Source organism: Chrysochloris asiatica, unplaced genomic scaffold, assembly GCF_000296735.1.
Source record: "Chrysochloris asiatica unplaced genomic scaffold, ChrAsi1.0 scaffold00163, whole genome shotgun sequence".
Lineage (NCBI taxonomy): Eukaryota > Metazoa > Chordata > Mammalia > Afrosoricida > Chrysochloridae > Chrysochloris > Chrysochloris asiatica.
In genome coordinates, this window is record NW_006408681.1 from 1,286,268 (window position 1) to 1,300,494 (window position 14,227).

At 37.3% G+C, this 14,227-nt stretch overlaps 1 protein-coding gene across 2 annotated transcripts in view; it reads left to right on the forward strand.

The window, feature by feature from the left end:
• Window positions 1-13,985, forward strand: part of SLC36A4 (solute carrier family 36 (proton/amino acid symporter), member 4) — a 54,650-nt gene extending 40,665 nt beyond the window's left edge. Inside the window, exons 10-11 of one of the 2 annotated variants that reach the window (XM_006871205.1) lie at window positions 7,122-7,291; window positions 13,458-13,985. In XM_006871205.1, coding sequence (XP_006871267.1) covers window positions 7,122-7,291; window positions 13,458-13,765 — 478 coding nt within the window. In that variant the 3' untranslated portion in view covers window positions 13,766-13,985. The remainder of the gene's footprint in view (window positions 1-7,121; window positions 7,292-13,457) is intronic. The other variant, XM_006871206.1, reaches the window with a different exon arrangement.
• The last annotated feature ends 242 nt before the right edge of the window (window positions 13,986-14,227 follow it).

Sequence of the window (14,227 nt, forward strand, 5' to 3'; positions counted from 1 at the left end):
ACAACAACAACAACAAGGCCATATGGAGGGCACTGTTGGTGTCTCCTAACAGGTGGGGCAAGCAAAAGTAAAAGAAGAAAAAGCAAGATAAACAAACACCAAAAGAGAGAATAAACAACAACAAGAAAAAGAGTTTAATGACTAAAAATAGAAAGGGGATTAAAATAAAGGAAGGGGAAAAATGCAAATAGAAAACAGTACAATAAACAACTAGGGAAGGGAGCAAGTAAGAAGAAGAGAAGGACTAGTAAAGAAAAATCAAGGAAAGAAAAGAGGAAGTGGAGGAGGAAAAAACAAGAAAATACAGGGAAAAATAAAGGATAAAAACAAGGAAAGGGAGAAAAAGGAAAACTGGGGCAGGATTAAAAGATGAGAACACTGTGGGGAGCAGGGCCATGGGGTGTGAGTTGTCACTATCTGTCAGACAAGCAGCTCACAGGTTGGGAGGGCAAGATGTGTTAAAGGGTCAGGTACCTGATCCTAGATGTAGTCTGGGATCAGGGAATCTGATCCGGAAGTTTGTGCAGGGTCAGATAGTGGCAAAGGTCAGGGTCCATGCTCCTGGAAGGAAATGTTTCAGGTCAGAGGGTAGCTGAGGGGAAGGCAGTGTTTATGGAAGAAGTTCCTGTTTGCTCATAGATGGTCAGAAGCAGGCCTGTGGTACAACAATGTTGGTGTGATGGTATGTAGTTCACCACCTCCAAATGCTGAAGTAGTACACCCTGGCCTGTTTTATAAACAGCGTGTAGCTTCAGCTTCAGGCAGAGCTGAGGTTATATGTCACAGGGTGTCACTGGCCACTAGGTGGTGAGGGTGGGGATGGGCCATGCTTCTAGTCACCAGGAGGGTGTGGGAAACAAGGGAGAATTGCACCTTTCTAGTCACCAACCCCTGGTGTGTGTGTTGTCAGGTCACTGTCTCCATTGAATGGTGCTTGCAAAAGTTCAAGGTGGCCATGCCTCATCAGATGAGCTTTTGTTCAGCTGTTTTGCCTAGTTGGTATTCGTTCCACTTCTCCATACTTTTCTCTGAAGCTCAGGGTTCCAGGATTTTCATCTGTATCTGTTGCATTTGGTCTCTTGTGTCTTTGTTGTAGAGGGTCTGTCTAGCACTTCTGCCATTTTGTCAGAAATCCATCAGTTCATGTTTTATTCAAAGGCTTTAGATCTTTAGCATTCTCTATTTCAGATTATACCCCCACTCTGGGAAAAAAAAAAAAGACAAGAAAAGTTTTGCAAAATTGATGCTTCCTGTTTGGCAGAACCTCTAGTACACTGACAGGTTCCAAGGGGAATATGAATATTCAATCTCTGGGTTCGAACATCTGACTGACATACAACTTGTAGTTACAGACGAACCCTGTAAAGTCTATTATATTAAAAATTCAAGGACCATACAATGGTTCATAACAACAAACTGATGCTACTTTGTGAGACACATCAGAACATTACTATTACTGTATTATGTAAAGATGTTTAAGTGTATTTGGAAGTGTTTGGTTGATGATTTTTATACATAGAAATGTACACTGTGTACTGTATACTAACACAAACATTTGACGAAGTGATGGTAGATGGAAATCATACCCAGTTATTTCTTCTTCTTGTTGCTAAGTGCTGTTAAGTCAGTTCTGACTCATAGCAACTCTGTATAGGGTTTCCTGTATAGGTTTCAGCTTTATGGGAGCTGAAAGCCTCATTTTCTTCCCATGAAGTGGCTGGTAGGCTTGAACCACGGACCTGTGGTTTGCAGTCTAGTGCTAATCGTATGAACCTACTTGTATATAAATTTTAAACACAGACTTAGGAATGGAACTCATATATAATTCAGGAACTGGGGAAATAGCGGGAAATAAAATTTATAGAAAGAAAAAGAAACATTCTTTAGATATTTATATCTATGCCCTTCTTCAGGGACTGGTCCCTGTTTGTAACATGTATAGAGTACTTGAGGCAAAATCTCTCCATCCTGTCTTCTAAGGAGCATTCTGTCTGTACTTCTTCCATGACAGATTTGTTCAGTCTTCTGACAGTCTATGGTATATTTTAATAGTTTTTGCCAACACGTTAATTCAAGTATATCAAGTCTCCGTCAGTCTTACTCATTGTCCCTCTTTCAATTGTATTTGCAGTGACTGATAAAAACTTGGGTTGGGCACACCTTAGATCTCAAACTGACATCTTTTTTTGAACATTTTAAAGAGGTCCTTTACAACACATTTGCTCAGTGCAATAAATAAGTTGATTTCTTGACTGCGCCTTCCATGAGTATTGATTGTTGATCCTAGTAAAACGAAATCTTTGACAACTTAAATATTTTCTGTTTATCATGCTGTTACATATTGGTCCAGTTGTGAAGACTTTCGTTTTCTTTATATTTAGGTATAGTCCATACAGAAGTCCTCTTCATTTTCATTAAGCAAAGTTGTATCATCTGCATATCATAGGTTGCTAATAAGCCTTCCTCAAATCCTGATGCTGCATTCTTCTTCATGTAGATCATCTTCTTGGATTATTTGCTCAGCATGCAGAGAACAAGTATAGATAAAGGATACAGCTCTCACGCACACTGTTCCTAATGTTAACACTCAGTATCCCTGTATTCTGTTCAAACAACTGCCTCTTGGTCAATGTACAGATTCTACATGACCAGAATTAAGTGTGAAGTTCCCATTTTTTGTAATGTTATCCATATTTATTATGATCCACACAGTCAGATAGATGCCTTTGTGTAGTCATTAAAACAAAAGTAAGCATCGTTCTGCCATTCTCTGCTGTCCGCCAAAATGCATCTGACATTAGCAATGATAATACCTCGTTCTACATCCTTTTTGAATCTGGCTTGTATTTCTGGCAGTTCTCTGTGGTACTGTACCAACCTTTTTGAATTATCATCACCAAATTAGGCTTGCATGAGATATTAATGATATTGCTCAATAATATCTGCATTCTGCTGTATCATTTTTCTTTGGAGTGACCACAAATATGGATCTATCCCACGTGGTTGGTCTGGTAGCTGTCTTCCAGATTTCTTGGTATAGGCAAGTTAGTGCTTCCAGTGTTATATACCCAGTTGTTGAAAAATTTCAGTTATTTCAATTCCTGGAGCCTTGTTTTTTGCCAATGCCTTCAGTGCAGCTTTAAGTTTTTTCGGTAGAACCATCGATTCTCCTGAAATGGTAGGACATAGACCAATTCTTTTGGTACAGTTACTGTGTATTCCTTTCATTTGCTTTTGACGTTTTCTGTGTTGTTCAGTATTTTGCCCATGTTGTTGTTACGTGCCAATCGAGTTGGTTTCAACTCATGGCAACCCTATGTAGGATTTCAAAGGAGCAGCTGGAGGGTTTGAATTACTGACCTTGTGGTTAGCAGTCCAGTGCTTATCTTTTTAATGGCAGTTTGCTTTTTTCATGTGTGCTGTCCTTGATCTCTTGACTCTTCTGGCCTTCAGTCATTATTGTTTATTGTCAAATCTATTCAGATTATTGTTGTTGTTAAGTGCCATTAAGTCAGTTCCAACTCCTATTGATCCTGTATAGGGTTTCCGAGGAGCAGCTGGTGAATTTGAACCATTGACCTTGCGGCTCAAACTGACCTTGTGGTCTAGTGTATTATACCACAGCACCACACCAGAACTCAGTCATCACATAGTCTCTAAAATCTAGTTGGAATACACTCAAGTTTATGTGTTGACACTTCTGGACATGTTTGAATTTTCTTCAGCTTCAACTTGAACTTGCATATGAGCAATTGATGGTCTCTTATGCATTGTCTCTTTCCACGTATGTGGTCCATTTGGTTCTTGTGTGTTCCATCTAGTTGTTCAGTGCCACCGAGTCGGTTCTGACCCAAAGCAACCCTGTATAGGAACAGCTGGTTCCTATATTCTAAGGAACAGCTGGTGAGCTTGAACTGCCAACCTTGTGGTTCTTTTGTATAGTTTCCATTTATATTTTTGAAGAAAAGTTTTTCAGTTAATAGGTTGTCAATTTGAAAAATCCCATCATGTAGTCTCCTGTGTCATTTCTATCACCAAGGCCATATTTTCCCACTACTGACCCCTGTTCTTTGCTTCTAGCCTTTGTATTCTGATCTCCAGTAATTATTAATGCATCTTGATTGCATGTTTGTTAATTTCATATGGTGGTGGTATTGTTGTTAAGTGTCACCATGTTGGTTCTGACCCATAGCGACCCTGTATAGGGTTTTCAAGGAGTGACTGGTGAGCTTGAACTGCTGACCTTGTAGCACTTAACAACAACAACATAAAGTAGCTAAAGAACTGTGCCCTGGACTTTGTAGCCCAGTGCATCAGCCCACAGCACCACACTATGGTTGTTGTTTTTATGTGCTGTGGAGTCAGTTCCGACTCATAGCGACCCTGTACAGGGTTTCTGAGGCTGTAAATCTTTACAGGAGCAGAAAGCCTCATCTTTCTCCCGCATAACAGCTGGTAGTTTTGAACTGCTGACCTTGAGGTTGACAGCCCGATTCGTAACAACTATGCTACCAGAACTCCTTGGTGAAAATTTTCAATTTATTTTTGGCATTAACGGTTGCTGTGTAAATTTGAATAATAGTTGTACTAACTGGTCTTCCTTATAGATATTATCCTTTTACTAACAGTGTTGTACTTCAAGATAGACATTTGAAATGTTCATTTTGGCAATGAATGTGATGCTGCTTCTCTTCAAAAGGCCATTTCCAGCATAGGAGACCCTATGATAGTCCAATTCACAATGGCCAGTGCAAGTTGATGTCAGCTCACAAGGATATCTATCTTTAAGTGGTCTGTTTCATTTTTTGCAATTTCTGATTTTCCTGGATTCATACTTCATGCATTGTACCTTTTGATTATTAATGGATGTTTGCAGCTGTTTCTTCTCATTTTGAGTCATTCCATGTCAGCAATCTTTATTTCATCCAGCTCTCCCCCAGTCATGTTTTGAGTACCGTCTATCCTGAGGACTCATCTTCCAGCACTGTATCGTACAGTGGTTAACTGTTTTTAGAATACTTTTCATGGACCAATTTTTTTTTCCTCTTCATTTATTTATTTTTTTTATTTGCAGAAGGAGTTGAAAAAAATTTTGAGGGCTTTTTTTTTTCTTTCACACACACACACACACACACCCATAAATGAATCATTCAAGTAAAACCAATTTAACTATAGAAATGTAGCAAAGTAAGGGGAAAGTAGCACAACAATCCAAGAGGCAAAGTTTGGGGTAAGAGGTAGGTGCAGTCCACATATAACATATGCATGAATCATTGGCCAGTTTGTTTTAGTAGAGTGACAGGTTCTTCCTAATCTGTCTTAATCTGAAAGCTGTCCACCGTGAGTGACCCTGCTGGTCTTTGTAGTACTGGTGGTATCACTTCCTGCGTCAGTGTAGCACGCTAGCACCACAGTGTGACAGACTGACAGGTGAGTGGTAGAGTAGTGACTTAAGTCTGAAAAATACTGACTTCATCATACATGTCCATTAAAAGCACAAATAGTACTTCTATTAAGAAATATCAAGGGTATTGGGTTTTCATACTGACAAGCAGTAAGAAACAGGAAGGTCGCTTCTGTTTTCTTACACAGCATTCTTTGTGATATATAAATTGGAGGGGGAAATTTTAGTAAGTATTCTCTTTTGTTTTAACTTGTTATTAAGTGCCCTCGAGTAGGTTCCGACCCATAGCGACCCTGTACAGGGTTTCCAAGGCTGTAAATCTTCATGGGAGCAGAAAGCCTCATCTTTTTGACCTTGAGGTTAGCAGCCCGATCGTAACCACTGCACTACCAGATGTATAAGAGCAAGTTGTAGAGTATCTTGAACTTGAAATCCATTTTGGTCTTTTCTTTCTTTTTAATGACCTTTTGTTTTCCACATGTGTTTTGTTTTCAATTCCATCCTATACCTCTGGTTTTCAGTGATTAGTGTTCAATGTGTCAAATCTGTCCTTAAGATGGTCTCTAAATTCAGGTAGGATATACTCAGGGTCATATTTCTGCTTTGGTGCATGAATTTTAAGTTTCTTTAGCTTCAACTTGATGCATATAAACAATTGGTGGTCTGTTTGGGAGTAGGCCCTTGGCTTCGTTCTAACTGCTAATATTGAGCATTGGTCAGTGTTATATTCTGTTGTACATTGGGTCCCTATGAGTCATAGCCTGCTCATCAGCACGTAGCAATAGTAACAGCTCCACACTCTTTGCTATACAATACATCAAATCACAGTTTTGACCTCCTCAAGAGACTCAAATTGTACTTCTTTTCAATTTTCTTTGAGTTTGGGCAATAAAAAGTCTCAATAGGCAAGATCAGTTTTGTAGAGTAGATGGAATAAGGTTTCCCAACAAAATTCTCGTAAGACAGCCTTTGCTATACTCAAAGAATCAACAGAGATGCTTTATCATGGTAGAAAAAATTCCTTGGTGTAAGTTTCCTGTTTTTTTTTTTTTTCTCAATAGTACAATTTTCAATATTCTAATTAGTCCCCTTGATTGTTTTGTGAACTTTGAGAAAATCTATCAAGATTACTCCTGGTAATCCTGAAAAAAGTTACTATAACCTTAGGAGCAGACCTCTTTGCCTTGCTCACCATAGAGATCTTCCCAGTGTTCCTTAAAATGCTTGATCATGTAAAAACTTGTTTCATGTGGGGCAGCAGTGTGACAAATGTGCTGCAAAGCTTCAGTGATTTGGGGAAATGCCTACTCCAGGACATCTGACAACAAGAATTTATCTGGGGTGGAAATGGAAATTCCCAGCATGAGGTCAAACCACAATGAGCCTATTCCAAGTCCTGGTTCCAAGTTGGTAAAAATTGTTTATATCTCATCTAATTTTTCATTACTTATACCCATTGCCAAACTTTCCATTATTAATAATAGAAATTCAATGCTTCCTAAGCAGTTATTCTCCCTTCTTGTTCCTGGTAACCATTTAATAGACTCTGATCTCTATATATTTGCTTATTCTAGATATTTAATTAAACTTGTATTCTTAATTAGTTAAATTCTGACAGAAACTCATGTTCTGGGTTTCTTGTTTGTCTTCAAAATAAAAAGATAGATAGCTAGATTCATATTAAGAATAACTTAACTTTGAATTTTTTTCCCAACAGGTTATATCAAGCAGTGAAAATTTTATATTCCTTTGGCATTTTTGTGACCTATTCAATTCAGTTCTATGTCCCAGCAGAGATCATTCTTCCTGTGGCCACATCCAAAGTTCATGCTAAATGGAAGCAAGTCTGTGAATTTGGTATAAGGTCCCTCTTGGTTATTATTACTTGTAAGTATCACTACATAGATATCTAACTAATAATAGAAATTGTAATTCTTATTGTTAGATTTCTTTAATGAAATTACTAAAATTATATTTTTAACATTTTAAAATAAATTTATTCACCTAGAGAGGTTACTTATTGATTTAATAATCTTTTATTCTACTAACTATATAAGAAAAAAGTGAGTTTCCACTTAAAACCAAATGACCACCACTTGTCTGTCAGTTTGTCGTACTGTAGTGGCTTTTGAGTTGCTGTGATTTTGAAAGCTATGCCACCGATATTTTGAAGAACCAGCAGGGTCACCCATGGTGGACAGGTTTCAGATGAGCTTTCAGACAAAGACAGACTAGGAAGAAAGAGTGATGAACTACTTCTGAATATTTAGTCACTGAAAACCTTACAAATAACCGAAAAACACTATCAGATATAGTGCCGGAAAATGAGCCCCTCAGGTTGGAAGGCACGCAAAATGCCACTGGGGAAGAGCTGTCTCCTCAAAGTAGAGTTGACTGTGATAATGTGAACGGAGTAAATCTCGTGGGAGAAAAGCCCACGGGACCTTCATTTGCAGATGGGGCATAGCTCAAAATGAAGAGAAACAGCTGTAAACATGCACTGAAAATCGGAACATGGAATGTACGAAGTATGAATCTTGGAAAATTGGAAGATGTCAAAAATGAAATGGAACGCATCAACATTGATATCTTAGGCATTAGTGAGCTGAAATGGACTGGTATTGGCCATTTTGAATCTGACAACCACATGGTTTACTATGCCGGGAATGACAAACAGAAGAGGAATGGTGTTGCTTTCATCATCAAAAAGAATGTATCCAGATCAGTCATGAGGTACAAACCTGTCTGTGATAGGATAATATCCATGCTCCTACAGGGAAGCCCAGTTAATACCACTATTATTCAAATTTATGCACCAACCACTAAAGCCAGTTAGAATGAAATAGAAGAATTCTACGAACTTCTTCAATCTGAAATTGATCAAACATGCATTCAAGATATATTGATCATTACTGGTGATTAGAATGCAAATGTTGGGAGCAAAGAGGAAGGATCAGTAGTTGGAAAATATGACCTTGGTGATAGAAATGATGCTGGAGAATGCATGATAGAATTCTGCAAAACCAATGATTTGTTAATTTCTAATACCTTCTTTAGACAGCATAAGAGATGATTATACACATAGACCTCACCAGATGGAATGCATAGATACCAAATTGACTAAATCTGCAGAAAGAGACGATGAAAAAGCTGCATATCATCAGTGAAAACAAGGTCAGGGACAGACTATGGAACAGACCATCAATTACTCATATGCAAATTCAAACTGAAGCTGGAGAAAATGAAAACAAGACCACAAGATCCAAAATATGACCTTGAATATATCCCACCTGAATTTAGAGATCATCTAAAGAACAGATTTGATACATTAAACACTAAAGACCGAAGACCAGAAAAGTTGTAGGATGACATCAAGAATATCATACATGAAAGCAAAAAGTCATTGAGAAGAAAAGAAAGAAGGAAAAGGTAAAAATGGATGTCAGAAGAGACACTGAAACTTGCTCTCCAGCATAGAGATGCTAAAGCAAATGGAAGAAATGAGGAGGTTCAAGAGCATAACAGAAAATTTTAAACATCAGCTCGAGAAGATAAAGCTAAATATTACAATAAAATGTGCAAAGATGTGGAATCAGAATATCAAAAAGGAAGCACACGCTCAGCATTTCTCAAGCTGGGGAACTGAAGAAAAAATTTAAGCCTCAGTTTTCATTGTTGAAAGATTCTCTGGGCTAATTATTGAATGATGGAGAATGAATCAAGAGAAGATGGAAGGAATACACAGAGTCACTGTAACAAAAGGAAATGGTTAATGTTCAACCATTTCAAGAGGTAGCATATGATCCAGAGCCAATGATACTTAGGGAGGAAGTCCAAAGTGCATTGAAGGAATTGGCAAAGAACAACGCACCAGTGATGGAATCAAAATTGAAATCTTTCAAGAAAGTGAGGCAGCAAAGGAGGCACTCACTTATCTCTGCCAGGAAATTTTTGGAAGACAACTATCTGGCTGACTGATTGGAAGAGATTCGTATTTGTGACCATTCCAAAGAAAGGTGACCCAACAGAAAGTGGAAATCATTGGACAATCTCTTTGATATCTCATGTGAGTAAAGTTTTGCTGAAGGTAATACAGAAACGGCTATAATCATACATTGACAGAGAACTTCCAGAGGTTCAAGCAGGATTCAGAAGAGGCCATGGAACAAGGGATATCATTGCTGATGTCCGATGGATCTTGGCTGAAAACAGAGAGTATCAGAAAGTTGTTTACCTCTGCTTTATTGACTACGCAAAGGCTTTCGATTGTGTGGATCATGACAAACTATGGACAACATTACGAAGTATGAGTATTACAGAACACTTAATTGTGCTCATGAGGAATCTGTACATGGACCAAGAGGCAGTTGTTCGAACAGAACATGGGAACATTGAATGTTTTAAAATTAAGAAAGGTGTGCAACAAGGTTGTATTCTTTTACCATACTTATTCAACCTGTATGCTGAACAAATCATCCAAGACGCTGGGTTCTATGTAGAAAAACGTGGCATCAAGATTGGAAGAAAACTCATTAACAACCTTCAAAATGCAGATGATACAACCTTGCTTGCTGAAAGTGAAGAGGACTTAAAACATTTACTGATGAAGATCAAAGAGCACAGTCTTCCGTATGGATTACATCTCAATGTCAAGAAAACAAAAATCCTCACCACTGGACCAGTAAACAACATTCTTATCAACAGAGAAAAGATTGAAGTTGTCAAGGACTTCATTCTTCTTGGATCAACTATCAACACTCACGGAAGCAGCAGTCAAGAGATCAAACGACGTATTGCATTAAGCAAATCTGCTGCACAAGACCTTTTTAAAGCGTTGAAGAGCAAAGATGTCAGCTTGAGGACTAAGGTGTGCCTGACCCAAGCCATGATATTTTCAATAACCTCATATGCATGTGAAAGCTGGAGAGTGACTAAAGAAGACCATAGAAGAATTTATGCTTTTGAGTTATGGTGTTGGAGGAGAATATTGAAAGTGCCATGGGCTGCCAAAAGAACCATTAGATCCATTTTGGAAGAAGTGCAGCCAGAGTGCTCCTTAGAGGCCAAGATGGCCAGACTTCATCTCTCATACTTTGGACATATTGTCAGGAGGGAGCAGTTTCTGGAGAAGGATATCATATTTGGTAAGGTGGAGGGTCCGAGAAAAAGAGGAAGGCTCCCAGCAAGATGGATTGGCCAAGTGGCAGCATCGATGTAGTAACAGTAGTGAGGTTGGCCCAGGATCGGCAGTGTTATATTCTGCTGTTCATAAGGTCACTATGTGTTGGTAGTGACTCGATGATACCTCACAACAACATATGAGAAAACCATAAGCCAGATCCCAGCACGCTGAAAAAAAAATCAAATTATTATTTTGAAAATTATATTGTTGTTGTTAAGTGCCATTGAGTTGGTTCCTACTCACAGCAACCCTGTATTAGGTTTCTGAGGCTTTAATTATTCATGGGAGCAGAAAGTCTCATCTTTCTCCGGCACAGTGACTGGTGATCTCTAACTGCAGACCTTGTAGTTTGAAGTCTAGTGCTTATCGTATGGAGCCATCACAGTCCAGTAGGAGAAATATTAGGCTTTCTGCTCCAGTAAAGATTTAAATTCTCAGAAACCCTATACAGGGTCTCTATGAATTGGAACAGACTTGATGGCACTTAACAGCAATAACATTCATAATTGGCTTCCTGCACGTGTCAAAGGGCAACCAATTTTCAGTAATTCTATAATGAATTTAGAGTCCTATTGTGGCACTGTAGAATAAACACTGGACTACTGACCACAAGGTCTACAATTGAAATCCACCAGCTGCTCTTTGAGAATCCTATACCACAAGGTTTTTATGAGTCGGAACCGACTTGATGATACTTAATAAAAATAATGACTATATTTGCACTGAATAAACTATCATTTTTGAATATATTTGTGTTTTTATATGTTGCATTGGCTTAAAGGATATATGAGGGGCTTCAAAAGCTCATGGCAAAATGGAATTACAAGATAATGAAATTTTTTCAGGAACTTTTTGAAGGTCCCCACATACTTGTCTTTCTTGTATACTAATACATTACCAAGTAATATTTGTCAAGCCTTAAAACAAAACCAAAAAATCCTAGAAACTATCTGTTGATTTTAGAACATCTCAAAGGATGGGTTTATTTAATTTTAATTTTACTTTGTGATTTAAAAGTGTTCAATAAATGAATTTTCCTTTTCTGAGATCTATAGTGCTTTTCCACATTGTTTCCTAACAAGTCATTTGATTTAATGGTGACTCCTTGGACTATTTAAAAAACTAAGATAAAATGTATTCCAAATAAAAATGCTCTCCAGTGAGGAAGGTTCTAGTCATGTTTGTTTGGCCTCCCTTTTATATTAGAGGGGTAGTAATGTGCCATTGCGTTGTTTCTGACTCATAGCAACCCTGTATAGGGTTTCCAAGGCTGTAAATCTTTACAGGAGCAGAAAGCTTCATCTTTGTTCTGAGGAACTGCTTCAGTTTTGAACTGCTGATTAGCAGCCCAGCTTGTAGCCACTATACTACTAGAGCTCTTTTCCCTTTCATACTGTCACCTACTATGTCCTGGTGTGGCACTGTAGGATCAGTGTCACACGAGGACATAGTGAACCACAAGGACTGTGAACTACAAGGTCGTTGGTTCAAACTGACCAGCTGCTCCTCACGGTCACTAGGAGTCAGAACTGAATCGACGACACTTCATAACAAACAGCTATAAGTAGATGCAACACATCTCTACAAAATAGATGTAAGTCCTTTAGAATTTTATTAAATATGTACTTACTTGTGTGTAAGAATTATGCTTTATTAATAGAGAATTTTAAAGGGATGTAACAAGAATCTTTTATCATGTGAAAATGAAAGAATTTGCTTTTATATAAAGTATTTCAAGTTTTAATTTCAATTTCCTCATAAATTCAATTTTTTTTTGTAAAGCACTTACTTCAGTCCTATTAGTCTGAGGTTAGGTTTATAATTTCATAGTAATTGGTAGAGTTTAGCTTTCAGAGTAATTTGATATAAAATAATTTTTAGAACAAAATAATTTAACAAGACTGATGTCACAAGATTTATATTTTTATATTTATATAATATTGATGATTTATACTTATATAATGATGCCAAAACCTACAGGAAAAAAAACTAAAACTAATAACCTCTCTCAATAAATAATGATGTAAAAATGCTGAAGGTTAGCATATTAGCATAGAGAATCCAACAGCATAATAAAAGAATAATGTGTTGTTTATAAATGGAGTTGTAAACAGTAGCAAAGAAGGTTCATTATTAAGTAATCCATTAAGATAATGTATTATATAAGTAGATTTCAAGGATAGAACTCACAAGATAGTCTTCAGAAGTACTGAAAAGCATTTGAAAAAATTCACAGTCCATTCTTTATTTTTAAAACATTGAATGAAATAGGATTATATGGATCATTTGTTGATGTGTGGATATATGTGTGCATGCACACTTCAGCCTAAAAGCCAATGTCAATTGTTGTGGGAAGCCTGGGCTGTATTCCCAATGAAGTCAGGAAGAGGACAAGTAGGTTCCCTAGCACTATTGCTGTGCTGTCCCATGATCACTTGTGGCCTGGAGTATTGTAATCCATAAAGTTTTCATTGCTTGATTTTCAGAAGTAGAACTCTCCAGGTCTTTTTTCCTAGGTGCATCTAAATTACCACTAACTGTTGTCACATGTTCAGAGTGAGCTGTACGGCAGTGTAATGCATGGACATCGGATGCACGCCAGCTAAAACCTCTTTGCAGAGCATTTCACAGCCAATAGTGAAAAGTTGTTTAAATAGGAAGCTCTATTGACAAGGCAGGGTCCAGGAAAGGTCACTTAGTATTTTTTTCATTTTTTTTTTTTAGTTCAGCCCAAAATACGGCAAAATTTCCCATAAGCAATCGTTTATCAGTGCAGACTTGCATTTATTACTTTGTATTGAAAAGATTTGCATTTATTTCGGTTTAGTACCAAATATTTAAATGAGAAAAGTATGTATTTTCATTTTCCAGGTGCTGTAGCAATTCTGATTCCTCGTTTAGACATTGTGATTTCCTTCGTTGGAGCTGTGAGCAGCAGCACGTTGGCTCTGATCCTACCACCGTTGGTTGAAATTCTTACATTTTCAAAGGAACACTACGATATATGGATGATCCTCAAAAATATTTCTATAGCATTCATTGGAGTTGTTGGTTTCCTATTAGGCACATATGTAACTGTTGAAGAAATTGTTTATCCTGCTCCCAAAGTCATAACTGATACTTCACAAAGTCTCTCTATAAATTTGAATACAACATGTTTGACACCTGGTTTGAAATAGTGAAAGCAAAATAATTTTTGACTTAATTCTGAAAGTGATTAAAATAAGAACTAGAATACATTGTCATGTACTGAAAAATAGAACCAAACTCTGTTCTCTTTTGGTACAATATTAAATTTTTGACAGTAAATTGTAGTTCTTTGCTAGTAGTGGCAAACTATGGCAGATCCTTTAAGTATTAGCAATAATTTCATGAAGTTTAATTTTGAAAACTGAAAAAGCTATAATTTAAAAAGTAAAATGTAAAAAAATAATAATAAATAGAAAAGCTTCTGTTATTTTTCTCAACCCTAAATGCTTCAACCACATTTTCTCTCTTCTACCCTAGTGCTACTCTTCTGCGCCCCAGTTAAGAGAACAGGATTTTAACAAGAAGAGAATTAAATGACATAGATAACAGAAGTCTAGACCATCCCAGTATATATCAAAGTAAACTTTGTGTATAATTTTAGCATATCTTGG